This window comes from Cyclopterus lumpus, chromosome 17, assembly GCF_009769545.1.
Source record: "Cyclopterus lumpus isolate fCycLum1 chromosome 17, fCycLum1.pri, whole genome shotgun sequence".
Classification (NCBI taxonomy): domain Eukaryota; kingdom Metazoa; phylum Chordata; class Actinopteri; order Perciformes; family Cyclopteridae; genus Cyclopterus; species Cyclopterus lumpus.
This window is the reverse complement of record NC_046982.1, coordinates 22,018,270-22,038,455: the sequence shown is the minus strand read 5'-3', so window position 1 is coordinate 22,038,455 and position 20,186 is coordinate 22,018,270. Positions and strand designations below refer to the sequence as shown.

The 20,186-nt window shown below is 44.3% G+C and overlaps 1 protein-coding gene across 1 annotated transcript in view; it reads right to left on the bottom strand.

Moving 5' to 3' along the window:
- Nucleotides 1-1,314: 1,314 nt before the first annotated feature.
- Nucleotides 1,315-20,186, bottom strand: part of efr3a (EFR3 homolog A (S. cerevisiae)) — a 58,638-nt gene continuing 39,766 nt past the window's right edge. Inside the window, exons 15-24 of the mRNA XM_034554806.1 lie at nt 19,158-19,233; nt 18,715-18,876; nt 15,981-16,112; nt 12,096-12,163; nt 11,583-11,710; nt 5,617-5,702; nt 5,375-5,423; nt 5,140-5,243; nt 4,777-4,826; nt 1,315-4,445 (exon numbers count right to left, since the gene is read on the bottom strand). Of these exons, the coding sequence (XP_034410697.1) occupies nt 4,340-4,445; nt 4,777-4,826; nt 5,140-5,243; nt 5,375-5,423; nt 5,617-5,702; nt 11,583-11,710; nt 12,096-12,163; nt 15,981-16,112; nt 18,715-18,876; nt 19,158-19,233 (961 nt within the window). The 3' untranslated portion in view covers nt 1,315-4,339. The remainder of the gene's footprint in view (nt 4,446-4,776; nt 4,827-5,139; nt 5,244-5,374; nt 5,424-5,616; nt 5,703-11,582; nt 11,711-12,095; nt 12,164-15,980; nt 16,113-18,714; nt 18,877-19,157; nt 19,234-20,186) is intronic.

The window sequence follows — 20,186 nt, the reverse complement described above, 5'->3', positions numbered from 1 at the left end:
TAGTTTAACTTGTGAAACCGTTTGCAGATTTTATAATTAATAATTAAACATTTTATGGATGAAATAAAGTGAAACTGCACCAAAATGATATACAAGTGTAAAAAAAAGGGACTTTAGGCCAAGTGGAACCTCAAGAAGCTTGAGTAGAACCTCAGCGCCCCCTAGTGGTTAAAACCCTCAGGCGAGCTTTGTGGAGTAGTACCTCTACAACTTTTTTTTCCTGCACATTTTAGCTGGTAAAGTCCACCTTGAAAAGCATCCAGCGGGTGAAGCTAGCATCCAACGGGTGAAGCTAGTATCTAGCGGGTGAAGCCAGCATCTAGCGGGTGAAGCTAGCATCCAGCAGGTGAAGCCAGCGGGTGAAGCCAGCGGGTGAAGCTAGCATCCAGCGGGTGAAGCCAGCGGGTGAAGCCAGCGGGTGAAGCTAGCATCCAGCAGATGAAGCCAGCATCTAGCAGGTGAAGCCAGCATCCAGCGGGTGAAGCTAGCATCCAGCAGGTGAAGCCAGCATCCAGCGGGTGAAGCTAGCATCCAGCAGGTGAAGCCAGCATCTAGCGGGTGAAGCCAGCATCCAGCGGGTGAAGCTTGCATCCAGCGGTTGAAGCTAGCATCCAGCGGGTGAAGCCAGCATCCAAAGCTAGCATCCAGCAGGTGAAGCTAGCATCCAGCGGGTGAAGCTAGCATCCAGCAGGTGAAGCCAGCATCCAGCGGGTGAAGCCAGCATCCAGCGGGTGAAGCCAGCATCCAAAGCTAGCATCCAGCAGGTGAAGCCAGTGGGTGAAGCCAGCATCCAGCAGGTGAAGCTAGCATCCAGCAGGTGAAGCCAGTGGGTGAAGCCAGCATCCAGCAGGTGAAGCTAGCATCCAGCAGGTGAAGCCAGCATCCAGCGGGTGAAGCTAGCATCCAGCAGGTGAAGCCAGTGGGTGAAGCCAGCATCCAGCAGGTGAAGCCAGCATCCAGCAGGTGAAGCTAGCATCCAGCAGGTGAAGCCAGCATCCAGCAGGTGAAGCTAGCATCCAGCAGGTGAAGCCAGCATCCAGCGGGTGAAGCTAGCGGGTCGCTGACGGGCGGAGGCTCTCCACCAATTAGGAGGGACCTTTCACAGCTTCACATCTCCCACAGGCTGAACATTGGGGGAGGGGGGAGGGGGGAAGTCCCTCTGAAGACACTCGTACCACACTAAACACCCGTTGCTATAGTAACGGGTACGCAGTGATCAAAGTGCAAACATCATATTTCATTCTGACGGCTATCATTTTATTTTTAATACACCGAAGGAGCTAAATCTATGAAATAAATTGATCAAAAGCGTCAGCGGTGACTCACACGTCTGATTTGAACTTTATTGAACAGCTTCGACTGTCGACAGGAAGTTGGCGCTTCCGGTCCAGATTCACTCGACGCGGAAGAACATACGTGAAAGGATTTTAGGACTCTTATTAATATTCTGGATCTTATTTCCATTTGGGGGATAATCCGGCTCTTCAAAGTACAGGTTCCTCAAACAGGTCTTGGTAGAACCCCTCTGGGTGGGTCCTAGAGGAGCGAGCGGAACTGAAACCAAAAGCCATAATAATAATAATAATAATAATAATAATAATAATAATAATAATAATAATAATAATAATAATAATAATTTGAGTGAATCCGGAGCCGAAGCTGCAACTTCCCGTGAAAATAAAATAAATCGATCGACTAGATGCTAAAATTGATTTACTCCACTTCATCTATGCAAAAATAACTATGGATATAATATTCATTCATTTCTCAGCATTTTTAAAATGACACAAATGGATTCTATAACAAAGATAATAATCAAGTAACATTTCCACAAGTGAGACCATTTCTCCCGTATTGATAAGAACTGCACGATCCCATTGAAACCCTGAACCGCCGACATAATCGTAAACAACAACAACAAGTACATAAAAAAAAAGAAATCAGCATTTGTGTTAGTCTTGATAAACGTGATCTCCTAATCTCTACCAGGCAACAATGTAGCCGCACGTGAGGCATGTACAAAAATATATATATGATACGCTGCTATAGTGACACATTCATAAAGGAAGTGGTCGTGCTCTTCAAACATCTGTTCTCCAAACCGCCAATCAGAAGAAGAGTTCAGAGTTCAGGACGCAGACTACTAAAGACGACTCGTTGAGGTGGATCTGTGTTCCCAGCGGGCCCTGGGGGGCCCATGGGGGCCCATGGGGGCCCATGGGGGGCCCAGGGGACGCAGTTAGTGCACGTGACGCATGTTCTAGGTACGAGCTGTGATGTTAAAGCATAAGAGTTTGCATGTGAAGCTGAGACGGTCACGCAGCGCCGATGTGCACAGAGGGGGCTTCATTAATAGTTTAGAATAATTATTATTAATTAGTATTATTCTGCCCTTTCTCACTAAAAGAGTCGCGCGGCCGTGCGAGGCGACCGAGTTACCCACAACAACCCTTGTTTCATGACCCTTGTTTTCAAACTTAAACTTAAACTTGTCCGTCTGCTGATGATCGAAAAGAACTTGGCTTTGCTAACTCGGCTAACGTTGTTTCTACGTTACACACCAGTGCTAGCCAGCCTCTGCTAACCCGACACAACCCTCGACTTGCATCTTCACGGATGGAAGACGACCGCCTGTTGCAGGCTGCCGGGAGGAAACCAGTTACCAGACAGACGTCTCGGGCTCATGTTGGTGATTCCCCTCCAAAGCTCACTTGGACCTCCCCCCCCCCCTCCCCCCCCCACACACACACACACAACCCAGAACCAGTCTGGACCCTCTCCTCCACGACCTTCAACATACAAAACCATCTGAAACACAACACCGACGCTTTCTCCTCCTTCTCCCTCGTCCACTTTCCTCCATCCTTCAGCATCTGATTCTGCCCGACAGGAACACGTCTGAGGATCCACAAACCAGAGAGAAAACCAGCGCCGGCCTCGGACCGGAACCGCTCACAGCTGCTCAGACCCGACGATGGCGGCGGGCGTCTGCCTCCAACTGCAGGGGATCCCACCCTGAGCTCGGATCAGAGGAAACACTGATAACCGTCTGTCATTACAGACCACAGCTGCAGCTCTGCAGCAGATATGAAGGCTCCAGATTCCAGAAACGCGTCCCCGTAAACCTCTTTTTGGAGATGGAATGCGGCCTTGTGGGGACTCTCCAATAAGCAGATGATTTACTCCCCCAACAAAAGATGACATACTGGATTCTAACAACTCGTACGCTTTGAGAAGTCGCTGATTCGGTTCATGTGCTAGCCCGACATCAAGCGTTCATGGGGGAGTTCACGGTCCATCCACTAGGGGGCAGATCGGGACTGAATCCTCCTGAATCTCAGGGGTCTGGCGTAGCGCCCACTGGTGGTCATTTCTGCTATTCGTAGATATAATCCAGCCACTAAGAGGTTGGTTTGGGGGTTCAGCACAGGATGTTATCTTCCTCTTAGGCTAGCAATGTTCAACTGCAATAGAGTCTGGATTCAATGCAATAAAGTCTGAATTATCAAAAATGTTCCTAAAAATATATATTGCCACACGTTTTACGCCGATCGCTCGTTCATCTTTGAGGAACAACGCCCGACAACGGAGAGGTTCGGGCTCCTGGAACTTAACGCCAACGGGGGAAAGCGAGAACCGGAAAAAACTCCCGATAGATGCCGGTGACCAGAACCCGACTGATATATCCTTCATCTGGAAAAATCACCAACCATGAGCGAGCCGCTTCTCCCGGGCGAAGCCGTTCGTTTCCACACGAGGAACTCCGTGAAGCAGTCGACCTGAAACCAACTCAGTTTCCTGTCCGGCAGCTAAGATATTGCACACTTCTACATATTTGTGACGCTGACGCCTACTGAGAATAAGGACAGACGCTCGTTTAGGTGGCAGACGCCGGTTCTGAAGGAGCAACTTTTAGGCCTAAAATGGGTTTTAGCCATTAATTTTAGACTGCGGCGCGTGCACGAGGTTGAGAAGCTTCAGCTCCACCAGATGCATGCTGGGAAGCATCATCGGACTCCGCGTCTACACACCGGCACCAGAGTGGAAGCTCCCTCTCTTTGTTTGTGGAGACTCGCAGGTTTAGTTTAGCTCGGCACATCGGGGTCCTCATAGAGCTGCTTTAAACTCGATTGAGCAGCTTAAAAAGGAGAAAACAGCGCGTTGCGTTTACAGCAATGATTCAGGTTTGAATTTGGAGAGTTTCACACGAGATTAAGGAAGTGGCTTTTTCTTTTTTTACAATTCGTACGTTTGATCAACATTTTGCTCCTTCGTGCGGCTGATTGGAGGAAAGTGACTCAGATTGTGATGGAGGGGTTCTGGGTTCGTGGAGGTGTGATCAGTAGACGCACAGGTCCGGGAACTTCATCTCGTAGACGGGGACGGACTGGTGCTGAGTGTGACCCGACGAGATGGAGACCACTCCGGACGGGCTGGGTGGAGGCCTGGGGGGGCAGGAAGTTAATTGGATGCTGACCTTTTAAAAAAGTTCAGCCTGTTAGCATGCTATGTTAGCATGCTATGTTAGCATGCTATGTTAGCTTAGACGTACAGCCGATGAACTCAAACTCAACTTTAAAGCAACCACAAAGCAAAATAAACTATAATAACGAGACTCCAAACAAAGGCATATTTTACAAATATGTTTCCTACGTATGGCATTGATGCAGCGAGACAACGGGAACTTCTGAACATGCGACGGGAGAATTTAAATCCCCAAATCGAGATTATGAAAGCGAGCGATCTAAAAAGTTACCTGAAGAAAAGACGACTCACCTAATTGTAAGTTCAAAGATTTGAGCCAGACGGTCGTGCAACATGTTGGCCTGCAGAAGAGATTTAACATTAATTCATGAACAGTAATTTAACAATAATAGTAATTCATTAACAGTAACTTACCATTAATAGTAATTAATTAATAGTAATTTAATATTAATAGTAGTTTAGCATTAATTTAACATTAATAGTAATTAATTAACAGTAATAGCAATTAATTAATAGTAGTATAACATTAATAGTAGTTTAACATTAATTTAACATTAATAGTAATTAATTAACATTCATTAAAAATTTATTGTAATGAATTAATAGTAATTTAATATTAATAGTAGTTTAACATTAATAGTAATTAATTAATACCTTGGACTCGCAGTGGGCAGCGATCTCCTCAAACGGAGCCTTCTGGAACTTCTCCATCACCTGGCGCCTCTTCTCCCTCTCCTGCTCCTCCAGGCCGGTGGTGTCTGCAAACAGGCAGCACAGTCGTACTCCCCTCCCGTGTGTTCGATTCCCAGTTTACCGCATTACGTGATGCCGACCACAACGCTGACACACTGGAATACATTAACGTTCACGTCGGAGGCTGTGAACTCACCGATGGCCTTCTTCAGGGTCTCGAACGTGATCTCCTCCGCCAGCTGCGACTGCGGAGAAATACCATTAAGAATTAAAAACACAAACACAGACTAACACGGACGTGTGAAGCCGGTCGATGAAGCGCGTCGGCATGGAGGGTCTTCACAAGAGCAGAGGAGGCGTGTTTAGTCGGTTGCCATCTGCAACCTCGCCACTAGATGGCACTAAACCACGCACACTGTCCCTTTAAATGAAACCGACCTTGTCTGGAAGGCTGTTGGACACGATGTCCACCTGGAGGGAGATGGTGTCCACGAAGCTCTTCCTCCTGCTCAGACGGTCTAGATCTGCATGACGGGAGACAAGCCAGCCGGAGGTTAAAGCCGCCTTCAAAATAAAATGTCTTTTCACTACGTTTTTTTTCTTTTTCTTTTTTTCACTTGGAAATTAAGAAAAAAAACGTTGCATTTATTTGCGTGTGAAGTTTCCAAACAGCAGCGTTCTCATGACTCACCCCCCTATACAATAATAGTAATTCAACATTAATAGTAATTCAATAACGCTAATTTAACATTAATAGTAATTCAATAACGCTAATTTAACATTAATAGTAATTCATTAACAGTAATTTAACATTAATATCAATTAAATAATAGTAATTCATTAATTGTAATTTAATGGTAATAGTAATTTAACATTCATTTTACATTAATAGTAATTTAATAATAGTAATTTAACATTAATTTAACTTTAATAGTAATTAATTGATAATAATTTAATATTATTAGTAATGTAACATTAATAGTAATTAATTAATAGTAATTTAATATTAATGTAACATTAATGTAACATTAATATCATAACATGAACTGATGATGCATGAGGACCCACTCCTCAATGTGCTCTTCTTTTATATAATCAGCCAGTAGTTCTTCCATAATTCTGCAGGCAAACCTTCATAAAAGGTTCAATACCTCAAAGTGCATCAACCGACGATCATTCATCACGTGTTGGACCAGAAGAGCTCACCAGGTGTTTTAATTAAGAGAACATCTGTTTCCATGTGCAGCCATCAAAGAACGACATTATGGATCTCTTCCAACAGCTGTTGTGAATCACCAGAAAAACAACGTTTTGAACCTGATGACGTCGTCTTAGTTTCAGCTTCTTATCGTTGAGAGAAACATGCAGAGAAGTGAGCTCTTCTTTAAAAGAGCTTTAAAACATGTATTAAGAGAGAAGTGAACTCTTCTTTAAAAGAGCTTTAAAACATGTATTAAGAGAGAAGTGAACTCTTCTTTAAAAGAGCTTTAAAACATGTATTAAGAGAGAAGTGAACTCTTCTTTAAAAGAGATTTAAAACATGTATTAAGAGAGAAGTGAGCTCTTCTTTAAAAGAGCATTTAAAAATGTATTAAGAGAGAAGTGAGCTCTTCTTTAAAAGAGCTTTAAAACATGTATTAAGAGAGAAGTGAGCTCTTCTTCTTTAAAAGAGCTTTAAGACATGTATTAAGAGAGAAGTGAACTCTTCTTTAAAAGAGCTTTTAAACATGTATTAAGAGAGAAGTGAACTCTTCTTTAAAAGAGATTTAAAACATGTATTAAGAGAGAAGTGAACTCTTCTTTAAAAGAGCTTTTAAACATGTATTAAGAGAGAAGTGAGCTCTTCTTTAAAAGAGCTTTAGAACATGTATTAAGAGAGAAGTGAGCTCTTCTTCTTTAAAAGAGATTTTTAAACATGTATTAAGAGAGAAGTGAGCTCTTCTTTAAAAGCTTTTTAAACATGTATTAAGAGAGAAGTGAGCTCTTCTTTAAAAGAGATTTAAAACATGTATTAAGAGAGAAGTGAGCTCTTCTTTAAAAGAGCTTTAAAACATGTATTAAGAGAGAAGTGAGCTCTTCTTTAAAAGAGCTTTAAAATATGTATTGAGAGAGAAGTGAGCTCTTCTTTAAAAGAGCTTTAAAACATGTATTAAGAGAGAAGTGAGCTCTTCTTTAAAAGAGATTTAAAACATGTATTAAGAGAGAAGTGAGCTCTTCTTTAAAAGAGCATTTAAAAATGTATTAAGAGAGAAGTGAGCTCTTCTTTAAAAGAGCTTTAAAACATGTATTAAGAGAGAAGTGAGCTCTTCTTCTTTAAAAGAGCTTTAAAACATGTATTAAGAGAGAAGTGAGCTCTTCTTTAAAAGAGATTTAAAACATGTATTGAGAGAGAAGTGAGCTCTTCTTTAAAAGAGCTTTAAGACATGTATTAAGAGAGAAGTGAGCTCTTCTTTAAAAGAGCTTTAAAACATGTATTGAGAGAGAAGTGAGCTCTTCTTTAAAAGAGCTTTAAAACATGTATTAAGAGAGAAGTGAGCTCTTCTTTAAAAGCTTTTTAAACATGTATTAAGAGAGAAGTGAGCTCTTCTTTAAAAGCTTTTTAAACATGTATTAAGAGAGAAGTGAGCTCTTCTTTAAAAGAGCTTTAAAACATGTATTAAGAGAGAAGTGAGCTCTTCTTTAAAAGCTTTTTAAACATGTATTAAGAGAGAAGTGAGCTCTTCTTTAAAAGCTTTTAAAACATGTATTAAGAGAGAAGTGAGCTCTTCTTTAAAAGAGCTTTAAAATATGTATTGAGAGAGAAGTGAGCTCTTCTTTAAAAGAGCTTTAAAACATGTATTAAGAGAGAAGTGAGCTCTTCTTTAAAAGCTTTTTAAACATGTATTAAGAGAGAAGTGAGCTCTTCTTTAAAAGCTTTTTAAACATGTATTAAGAGAGAAGTGAGCTCTTCTTTAAAAGCTTTTTAAACATGTATTAAGAGAGAAGTGAGCTCTTCTTTAAAAGAGCTTTAAAACATGTATTAAGAGAGAAGTGAGCTCTTCTTCTTTAAAAGAGCTTTAAAACATGTATTAAGAGAGAAGTGAGCTCTTCTTTAAAAGAGATTTAAAACATGTATTAAGAGAGAAGTGAGCTCTTCTTTAAAAGAGCTTTTAAAAATGTATTAAGAGAGAAGTGAGCTCTTCTTTAAAAGAGATTTAAAACATGTATTAAGAGAGAAGTGAGCTCTTCTTTAAAAGAGCTTTAAAACATGTATTAAGAGAGAAGTGAGCTCTTCTTCTTTAAAAGAGCTTTAGAACATGTATTAAGAGAGAAGTGAGCTCTTCTTTAAAAGAGATTTAAAACATGTATTAAGAGAGAAGTGAGCTCTTCTTTAAAAGAGCTTTTAAAACATGTATTAAGAGAGAAGTGAGCTCTTCTTTAAAAGAGCTTTAAAACATGTATTAAGAGAGAAGTGAGCTCTTCTTCTTTAAAAGAGATTTTTAAACATGTATTAAGAGAGAAGTGAGCTCTTCTTTAAAAGAGCTTTTAAAACATGTATTAAGAGAGAAACCAGAAAAAGAACTTGACACAAAGCCTGAAATTGTGATATTTCATTAAAAAAGCGTTTACTCGTCAACTGTGTCGTCACGATGGACCGACGGTCTCGTGACGACACATCAGTGAAACCTGGACTGACTTTTGTATTATTAATAATAATAATAAAAAAACACGACTACTCCAAACCGGTATTCACGTCCACATACTCACCGCCACGTTTCCAGATGCAATGCAACCAAAAAATAGATGAAAGAGAGATGATGAAACCATTCTGGGGGTGGGGGGGTGCTCTCTGACAGGGGGAGGGGGGGCTCTCTGACGTCAGTGCGTTCCCATACAACTCGTTTCCTGTGACGTTGAAGTCAACTCACATATTTCACGTTAATACTATAAATGAATTACTACTAATGTTAAATTACTATAAAGATTAAATGAATGTTAAATTACTATTGATATTCAATTACTATTAATGAATTAATATTAATGTTAAATTACTGCTAATGAATTTCCCCGATGCCAAATATGTTTCCCGTCAAAGCGTGAAAGGAAGTTTGGTCGTATGGGAACGCATCTTTTAGGATCCTTTAGCATCCTTTAGCATCTTTTAGGATCCTTTAGCATCCTTTAGCATCTTTTAGGATCCTTTAGCATCCTTTAGCATCCGTTAGGATCAGTTAGCATCCTTTAGCATCCTCTAGGATCAGTTAGCATCCTTTAGGATCCGTTAAGATCCTTTAGCATCCTTTAGGATCCTCTAGGATCCGTTAGCATTCTTTAGCATCCGCATCCTTTAGGATCCGCATCCTTTAGCATCCTTTAGCATCCTTTAGCATCCTCTTGGATCCTTTAGCATCCTTTAGGAGACGAGGCCGTGGGAGGAATCAAGCGTCCTATCTCCTCGGGATCTTTTAAAAGATGATGTTCTAAACCAGTCACAGAACATAAAAGGGGGCATTGATGCTACGGGAGCGACACCAGGAGGCCTCCAGGGACATCTTCTGTCCCCTAGTTAAACTTTAGAAATGAACCACGTCTACATTACAGACAGAAACTATGAGTCAGAGTCTGGAGGGGATCTTTAAGCTTCTGGACACCTGGTCTACTGGGGCTCTCCTCCAGAGCTCTGGAGGAACCGGGCCTGCAGAGCTCTGGAGGAACCGGGTCTCCAGGACTCCAGGAGCCCCTGTTGTTACCTCTGGACGTCTGCTTGCAGCGGTGCAGAATCTTTCCCACCGTGTAAAGCACTGACGTTTCAGAAGCAGGAGAAAGAAACACAACGCTTCGTTAGAGAAGAGGCTTCCCTCACCACGAAGAGGAGGAGAGAGGAGAAGAGGGGAGGAGAGGAGAGAGGAGGAGAGAGGAGAAGAGGGGAGAAGAGGGGAGAAGAGGGGAGAGGAGAAGAGAGGAGAAAGAAACACAACGCTTTGTTAGAGAAGAGGCTTCCCTCACCACGAAGAGGAGGAGAGAGGAGAAGAGGGGAGGAGAGGAGAGAGGAGGAGAGAGGAGAAGAGGGGAGAAGAGGGGAGAGGAGAGGAGAGAGGAGAAGAGGGGAGGAGAGGAGAGAGGAGAAGAGGGGAGAGGAGAAGAGAGGAGAAAGAAACACAACGCTTCGTTAGAGAAGAGGCTTCCCTCACCACGAAGAGGAGGAGAGAGTAGAGGAGAGGGGAGGAGAGGAGAGAGGAGGAGAGAGGAGGAGAGAGGAGAAGAGGGGAGGAGAGGAGAGAGGAGGAGAGAGGAGAAGAGAGGAGAAAGAAACACAACGCTTCGTTAGAGAAGAGGCTTCCCTCACCACGAAGAGGAGGAGAGAGTAGAGGAGAGAGGAGGGGAGGAGGAGAGAGGAGAAGAGAGGAGGGGAGGAGAGAGGAGGAGGAGAGAGGAGAAGAGAGAGGAGGAGAGGAGAAGAGAAGAGAGGAGAAGAGGAGAAGAGAGGAGGAGAGAGGAGGAGAGAGGAGAAGGAGGAGGAGAGAAGAGAGGAGAAGAGAGGAGAAGACAGGAGGAGGAGGAGGAGAAGAGAGGAGGAGAGAGGAGGAGAAGAGAGAGGAGAAGAGAGGAGAAGAGGAGAAGAGAAGAGAGGAGAAGAGAAGAGAGCAGGAGAGAGGAGAAGAGAGGAGAAGAGAGGAGAAGAGGAGAAGAGAAGAGAGGAGAAGAGAGGAGGAGAGAGGAGGAGAGAGGAGAAGAGGAGAAGAGAAGAGAGGAGAAGAGGAGAAGAGAAGAGAGGAGAAGAGGAGAAGAGAAGAGAAGAGAGCAGGAGAGAGGAGAAGAGAGGAGAAGAGGAGAAGAGAAGAGAGCAGGAGAGAGGAGAAGAGAGGAGAAGAGAGGAGAAGAGAGGAGGAGAGAGGAGAAGAGGAGAAGAGAAGAGAGGAGAAGAGAGGAGAAGAGAGGAGGAGAGAGGAGGAGAGAGGAGAAGAGAGGAGAAGAGAGGAGAAGAGAGGAGAAGAGAAGAGAGGAGAAGAGAGGAGAAGAGGAGGAGAGAGGAGGAGAGAGGAGAAGAGAGGAGAAGAGAAGAGAGGAGGAGAGAGGAGAAGAGGAGAAGAGAAGAGAGGAGAAGAGAGGAGAAGAGAGGAGGAGAGAGGAGAAGAGAGGAGGAGAGAGGAGAAGAGGAGAAGAGAAGAGAGGAGAAGAGAGGAGAAGAGGAGGAGAGAGGAGAAGAGAGGAGAAGAGACAGCGATCGTCTCGTCCTCCACCTCAAAGTTCACTTCCAGAGTCTTGAAGATGAACCGCTCGCTTGTTAAACTGTTGTTGTTCCATGAAGCTTCCAGAGGTTCAAACCTCCAGAGAGGACGTGGTGTAATATAATATATATATTAAAATAATAATTAAAATAATAATAATAGAGCTTTAATGACGATGGAAGGCTCCATGCGTACCTGTGACCTGGGGAACGTAGGGGATGGAGAGCCTCTCCGCGTTGTAGCCCGGTCCGGCCAGACACTCGGCCATGTCGGCCGTCTGGAAGTACAGCAGCCGGTCCTCCTGGTCCAGAGACTCTGGGAGTCTGGAGGGGGGGCTCAGGTGGTTTATGTGTGTTTATTAAGGTTATGATGCACATATAGTATATATATAGATATACTATATATAAAAATAAATAAATAAAAAGGTGCATTTAATACTCTTTGGTCTTTTTTAAATATATATTATGAACAAAACAATGCAAAAAGTTACATTTTGTCTAAACCCACTGGTTACAATTTGATCAAATTAAGTATCTATCTAATAAAAGAATAAGTAAACGAGACTATCACAATCTTATTATTATTATTATTATTATTATGTCACAGCTGTAGAAACATTTCTTAAACAGTTCTTTGACTGATATGAATAAAGCAGAGCATTATATTATTATATTAATATAATAATACTGCAGAGCAGCGGATACGTACGGACACTTGTCTCTGAAGATGTGCTCCGGGAGGAGGAACGCCGCCTCCATGCTCCTCAGCTCGATGACCTGAGAGAGGGAACCATTACACCTGCAGAGCTTCACATACGGGAAGCTTCAAACAGGAAGCTTCACATACGGGAAGCTTCAAACAGGAAGCTTCACATACGGGAAGCTTCAAACAGGAAGCTTCAAACAGGAAGCTTCACATACGGGAAGCTTCAAACAGGAAGCTTCACATACGGGAAGCTTCAAACAGGAAGCTTCAAACAGAAAGCTTCACATACGGGAAGCTTCAAACAGGAAGCTTCACATACGGGAAGCTTCAAACAGGAAGCTTCACATACGGGAAGCTTCAAACAGGAAGCTTCACATACGGGAAGCTTCAAACAGGAAGCTTCACATACGGGAAGCTTCAAACAGGAAGCTTCACATACGGGAAGCTTCAAACAGGAAGCTTTACATACGGGAAGCTTCAAACAGGAAGCTTCAAACAGGAAGCTTCACATACGGGAAGCTTCAAACAGGAAGCTTCAAACAGGAAGCTTCACATACGGGAAGCTTCAAACAGGAAGCTTCACATATGGGAAGCTTCAAACAGGAAGCTTCACATACGGGAAGCTTCAAACAGGAAGCTTCACATACAGGAAGCTTCAAACAGGAAGCTTCACATACGGGAAGCTTCAAACAGGAAGCTTCACATACGGGAAGCTTCAAACAGGAAGCTTCACATACGGGAAGCTTCAAACAGGAAGCTTCAAACAGGAAGCTTCACATACGGGAAGCTTCAAACAGGAAGCTTCAAACAGGAAGCTTCACATACGGGAAGCTTCAAACAGGAAGCTTCACATACGGGAAGCTTCAAACAGGAAGCTTCACATACGGGAAGCTTCAAACAGGAAGCTTCACATACGGGAAGCTTCAAACAGGAAGCTTCACATACGGGAAGCTTCAAACAGGAAGCTTTACATACGGGAAGCTTCAAACAGGAAGCTTCAAACAGGAAGCTTCACATACGGGAAGCTTCAAACAGGAAGCTTCAAACAGGAAGCTTCACATACGGGAAGCTTCAAACAGGAAGCTTCACATATGGGAAGCTTCAAACAGGAAGCTTCACATACGGGAAGCTTCAAACAGGAAGCTTCACATACAGGAAGCTTCAAACAGGAAGCTTCACATACGGGAAGCTTCAAACAGGAAGCTTCACATACGGGAAGCTTCAAACAGGAAGCTTCACATACGGGAAGCTTCAAACAGGAAGCTTCAAACAGGAAGCTTCACATACGGGAAGCTTCAAACAGGAAGCTTCACATACGGGAAGCTTCAAACAGGAAGCTTCACATACGGGAAGCTTCAAACAGGAAGCTTCACATACGGGAAGCTTCAAACAGGAAGCTTCACATACGGGAAGCTTCAAACAGGAAGCTTCACATACGGGAAGCTTCAAACAGGAAGCTTTACATACGGGAAGCTTCAAACAGGAAGCTTCAAACAGGAAGCTTCACATACGGGAAGCTTCAAACAGGAAGCTTCAAACAGGAAGCTTCACATACGGGAAGCTTCAAACAGGAAGCTTCAAACAGGAAGCTTCACATACGGGAAGCTTCAAACAGGAAGCTTCACATACGGGAAGCTTCACATACGGGAAGCTTCACATACGGGAAGCTTCAAACAGGAAGCTTCACATACGGGAAGCTTCAAACAGGAAGCTTCACATACGGGAAGCTTCAAACAGGAAGCTTCACATACGGGAAGCTTCAAACAGGAAGCTTCAAACAGGAAGCTTCACATACGGGAAGCTTCAAACAGGAAGCTTCACATACGGGAAGCTTCAAACAGGAAGCTTCACATACGGAAGCTTCAAACAGGAAGCTTCACATACGGGAAGCTTCAAACAGGAAGCTTCACATACGGGAAGCTTCAAACAGGAAGCTTCACATACGGGAAGCTTCAAACAGGAAGCTTTACATACGGGAAGCTTTACATACGGGAAGCTTCAAACAGGAAGCTTCAAACAGGAAGCTTCACATACGGGAAGCTTCAAACAGGAAGCTTCAAACAGGAAGCTTCACATACGGGAAGCTTCAAACAGGAAGCTTCAAACAGGAAGCTTCACATACGGGAAGCTTCAAACAGGAAGCTTCACATACGGGAAGCTTCACATACGGGAAGCTTCAAACAGGAAGCTTCACATACGGGAAGCTTCAAACAGGAAGCTTCACATACGGGAAGCTTCAAACAGGAAGCTTCACATACGGGAAGCTTCAAACACGGGAAGCTTCACATACGGGAAGCTTCAAACAGGAAGCTTCACATACGGGAAGCTTCAAACAGGAAGCTTCACATACGGGAAGCTTCAAACAGGAAGCTTCACATACGGGAAGCTTCAAAACAGGAAGCTTCACATACGGGAAGCTTCAAACAGGAAGCTTCACATACGGGAAGCTTCAAACAGGAAGCTTACATACGGGAAGCTTCAAACAGGAAGCTTCAAACAGGAAGCTTCACATACGGGAAGCTTCAAACAGGAAGCTTCAAACAGGAAGCTTCACATACGGGAAGCTTCAAACAGGAAGCTTCAAACAGGAAGCTTCACATACGGGAAGCTTCAAACAGGAAGCTTCACATACGGGAAGCTTCACATACGGGAAGCTTCAAACAGGAAGCTTCACATACGGGAAGCTTCAAACAGGAAGCTTCACATACGGGAAGCTTCAAACAGGAAGCTTCACATACGGGAAGCTTCAAACAGGAAGCTTCACATACGGGAAGCTTCAAACAGGAAGCTTCAAACAGGAAGCTTCACATACGGGAAGCTTCAAACAGGAAGCTTCAAACAGGAAGCTTCACATACGGGAAGCTTCAAACAGGAAGCTTCAAACAGGAAGCTTCACATACGGGAAGCTTCAAACAGGAAGCTTCACATACGGGAAGCTTCACATACGGGAAGCTTCAAACAGGAAGCTTCACATATAGGAAGCTTCACATACGGGAAGCTTCAAACAGGAAGCTTCACATACGGGAAGCTTCACATACGGGAAGCTTCACATACAGGAAGCTTCACATAGGAAGCTTCACATACGGGAAGCTTCAAACAGGAAGCTTCACATACGGGAAGCTTCACATACGGGAAGCTTCACATACGGGAAGCTTCAAACAGGAAGCTTCAAACAGGAAGCTTCACATACGGGAAGCTTCACATACGGGAAGCTTCACATACGGGAAGCTTCACATACAGGAAGCTTCATACAGGAAGCTTCAAACAGGAAGCTTCACATACGGGAAGCTTCAAACAGGAAGCTTCACATACGGGAAGCTTCAAACAGGAAGCTTCACATACAGGAAGCTTCACATACGGGAAGCTTCACATACGGGAAGCTTCACATACGGGAAGCTTCAAACAGGAAGCTTCAAACAGGAAGCTTCACATACGGGAGGCTTCACATACGGGAAGCTTCACATACGGGAAGCTTCACATACAGGAAGCTTCATACAGGAAGCTTCACATATAGGAAGCTTCACATACGGGAAGCTTCAAACAGGAAGCTTCACATACGGGAAGCTTCACATACGGGAAGCTTCACATACAGGAAGCTTCACATACGGGAAGCTTCACATACAGGAAGCTTCACATACAGGAAGCTTCACATAAGGGAAGCTTCACATACAGGAAGCTTCACATACGGGAAGCTTCACATACGGGAAGCTTCACATACGGGAAGCTTCACATACAGGAAGCTTCACATACGGGAAGCTTCACATACAGGAAGCTTCACATACAGGAAGCTTCACATACAGGAAGCTTCACATACAGGAAGCTTCACATACGGGAAGCTTCACATACAGGAAGCTTCACATACGGGAAGCTTCACATACGGTCTCTTACCTTGCTGACCAGCTGGCAGAACGGAGGGTTGGCGATCATCTGGCTGAGGAAGTTGAGGTACGCCGCCACCAACGCCATGATGCCGCAGCGGATGAGCATCGGCATGTTCTCCTCATTGGCCAGAACCATGTCCTGCACACAGAGGTCACATGAGGTCAACTGAGGTCACATGAGGTCACATGAGGACGCATGAGGTCGCATGAGGTCACACAAGGTCACATGAGGACGCATGAGGACGCATGAGGACGCATGAGGTTACATGAGGACACATGAGGTCGCATGAGGACGCATGAGGTCACACAAGGTCACATGAGGACGCATGAGGTTGCATGACGACACATGAGGACGCATGAGGTTACATGAGGACACATGAGGACACATGAGGTCGCATGAGGACACATGAGGTCGCATGAGGACGCATGAGGACACACAAGGTCACATGAGGACGCATGAGGTCACATGAGGTCGCATGAGGTCGCATGAGGACACATGAGGACGCATGAGGACGCATGAGGTCACACAAGGTCACATGAGGACGCATGAGGACCCATGAGGTCACACAAGGTCACATGAGGACGCATGAGGTTGCATGACGACACATGAGGACGCATGAGGTCGCATGAGGACGCATGAGGTCGCATGAGGTCGCATGAGGACGCATGAGGTCACACAAGGTCACATGAGGTTGCATGAGGTTACATGAGGACACACGAGGACACATGAGGTCGCATGAGGACGCATGAGGTTGCATGAGGACACATGAGGACACATGAGGTTGCATGAGGACGCATGAGGTCACACAAGGTCACACAAGGATGCATGACGACACATGAGGACGGATGGGGTCACATGAGGACGCATGAGGTTGCATGAGGTCGCACGAGGTTGCATGAGGTCGCATGAGGACGCATGAGGTCACATGAGGTCACATGAGGATGGGTGAGGTTGCATGAGGTCACATGAGGTCACATGAGGACGTATGAGGTCACAAGGTCACGTTCTGACACTCTAAAGCAAGAACGTGCTGTAATCCTACATAATAAAGGATCATCTTGTCTTATTAGTCACTCGAACATGTCTAAAAACAGCAAAGTTAACCTTTACCACCTCGTTACCTCCCATCATGGTCGTAATTGACAAGCGGCTCACAGACCCGTTCATCACATCCAGCCTTTCCGTGCTCGCCGCGTCGCCCCCGGAGTCGTTACCCTGACGACGACCTTTCAACCGTCAACACGTTTGGAGGAGAAGCAGATGCTGCCGCACGAGAACGACGAAAAACCTCAACGCTGTCACGAATGCAGGTGTGTGTGTGTGTGTGCGTGAAGTGTGTGTGTATGTGTGTGTGTGTGTGTGTGCGTGTGTATATGTGTGTGTGTGTTGTTATCATTCACAAACACACCTCCAGTTGCATTCTGGATTGATGGTTGCTTTTCTCGTGACATTTCGGAGAGCTTAGACCTCAGCGTGATACACGAACGAGCAGCTGGGGCGCGTGTGTGTGTGTGTGTGTGTGTGTGTGTGTGTGTGTGTGTTCACACCTCTCTTCCGTCTCACAGGTTATATTGGACCTGCGTGGAGTCTCCAGTCTCATGACATTAGGACTCTGCTACTGATGATGACAGCGCTGCTACTCAACAACCACCTGACGGCGTGCACGCAGCTTCCTGCCATCGGGGGCGCCGGAGAGGTTTAAGAGCTGAAGCCCACTTCAGTTTGAACGTTTGAACTTTTAATTAAACTTTTTATTTAATTAAGTTGATCAGCAAACTGCTCAGACACAATAACATTATGAGGTGAAATCCGGACAGGATTTGAAATGATGTACTTTTCAAAGCCTTCTGTGTATTTATACCCATGTTAGCATGCTAAGGTATATAAGGAGGAGTGACGTAGAGACCTGTCAATCACGCTGTAGCCCCGCCCCTAAAGCATCCCCTGCTTTATGGTCTGTTTGACTCTAAATGAACATCACGCTGTATTGAAGAAGTCATTTATAGACTTCTATACAACCAGAGGCGACGCGCCCTGGTGGTCAGTAGAGAGAATGCAGCTTTAATACATGAAGCATATACTTCTATACAACCAGAGGAGTCGCCCCCTGGTGGTCAGGAGAGAGAATGCAGCTTTAACACATGAAGCATAGACTTCTATACAACCAGAGGAGTCGCCCCCTGGTGGTCAGTAGAGAGAATGCAGCTTTAACACATGAAGCATAGACTTCTATACAACCAGAGGCGACGCCCCCTGGTGGTCAGTAGAGAGAATGCAGCTTTAACACATGAAGCATAGACTTCTATACAACCAGAGGCGACGCCCCCTGGTGGTCAGTAGAGAGAATGCAGCTTTAATACATGAAGCATAGACTTCTATACAACCAGAGGAGTCGCCCCCTGGTGGTCAGTAGAGAGAATGCAGCTTTAACACATGAAGCATAGACTTCTATACAACCAGAGGAGTCGCCCCCTGGTGGTCAGTAGAGAGAATGCAGCTTTAACACATGAAGCATAGACTTCTATACAACCAGAGGAGTCGCCCCCTGGTGGTCAGGAGAGAGAATGCAGCTTTAACACATGAAGCATAGACTTCTATACAACCAGAGGAGTCGCCCCCTGGTGGTCAGGAGAGAGAATGCAGCTTTAACACATGAAGCATAGACTTCTATACAACCAGAGGAGTCGCCCCCTGGTGGTCAGGAGAGAGAATGCAGCTTTAGGTCAATAAGGAACTTCACCTGCAGGGCGATGGAGAGCCGGATGAGGTCGATGACCACTTCCTCGTTGGCCAGCTCGATGGTCAGGATGGCCAGAGTGGTGAAGAGCAGCTCAAAGTTCTTGTGGACGTTGTCCTCCTCTTTACAGCCCAGGTAGATGTGACGGTAGAGCTGCTGGCCGTGCTGCAGAGGAGATTAATAAACACTCTTCATAACAGATCAACACCCGGCCGCCTCGTTCATCTGGTCAGACAGCGGCGCTGCCGAGGAGCGACGGCCCGGTCAGGTGTAAAGGTCAAAGGTCAAACTACTTAAACTGGGTGATGAGAAACAGGCCTTTTCCAGTCACGTCGCCAAGCAGCCCGCGTCTCTGGGGCATTTGTTTGTTTGTTTGTTTGTTTGTTTGTTTGTCAGCAGGACTACAGAAAGAGAAAAGCACGGTGTTCATTACTCTGACTTTCTACCTTCTTCATGAAGGCCACGTCTTGCTTGGAGATCTTCTCTCTTTTAATCTTCAACGCTGCAACATTTGGAATAATTCTGGATCAGGACAGAAACAAGAGCACAAAGTCAGAGGAGAGACTTTTACTACTTTAAGTACTGCACAGGAGTACACAGTCAAGTACTTCCTTTATACTGTACTACACCTGAGTACATAGTGTACTTTATACTGTACTACACCTCAGAGTACATGTTGTACTTTATACTGTACTACACCTGAGTACATAGTGTACTTTATACTGTACTACACCTCAGAGTACATGTTGTACTTTATACTGTACTACACCTGAGTACATAGTGTACTTTATACTGTACTACACCTCAGAGTACATGTTGTACTTTATACTGTACTACACCTCAGAGGTACATGTTGTACTTTATACTGTACTACACCTGAGTACATGTTGTACTTTATACTGTACTACACCTGAGTACATAGTGTACATTATACTGTACTACACCTGAGTACATAGTGTACTTTATACTGTACTACACCTGAGTACATAGTGTACTTTATACTGTACTACACCTCAGAGGTACATGTTGTACTTTATACTGTACTACACCTCAGAGGTACATGTTGTACTTTATACTGTACTACACCTTAGAGTACATATTGTACTTTATACTGTACTACATCTCAGAGGTACTTGTAGTACTTTATAAAGTACTACATCTCAGAGGTACATGTTGTACTTTATACTGTACTACATCTCAGAGGTACATGTACTTTATACTGTACTACACCTCAGAGTACATGTTGTACTTTATACTGTACTACATCTCAGAGGTACTTGTAGTACTTTATACTGTACTACATCTCAGAGGTACTTGTAGTACTTTATACTGTACTACACCTCAGAGGTACATGTTGTACTTTATACTGTACTACACCTCAGAGTACATGTTGTACTTTATACTGTACTACACCTCAGAGTACATATTGTACTTTATACTGTACTACATCTCAGAGGTACATGTTGTACTTTATA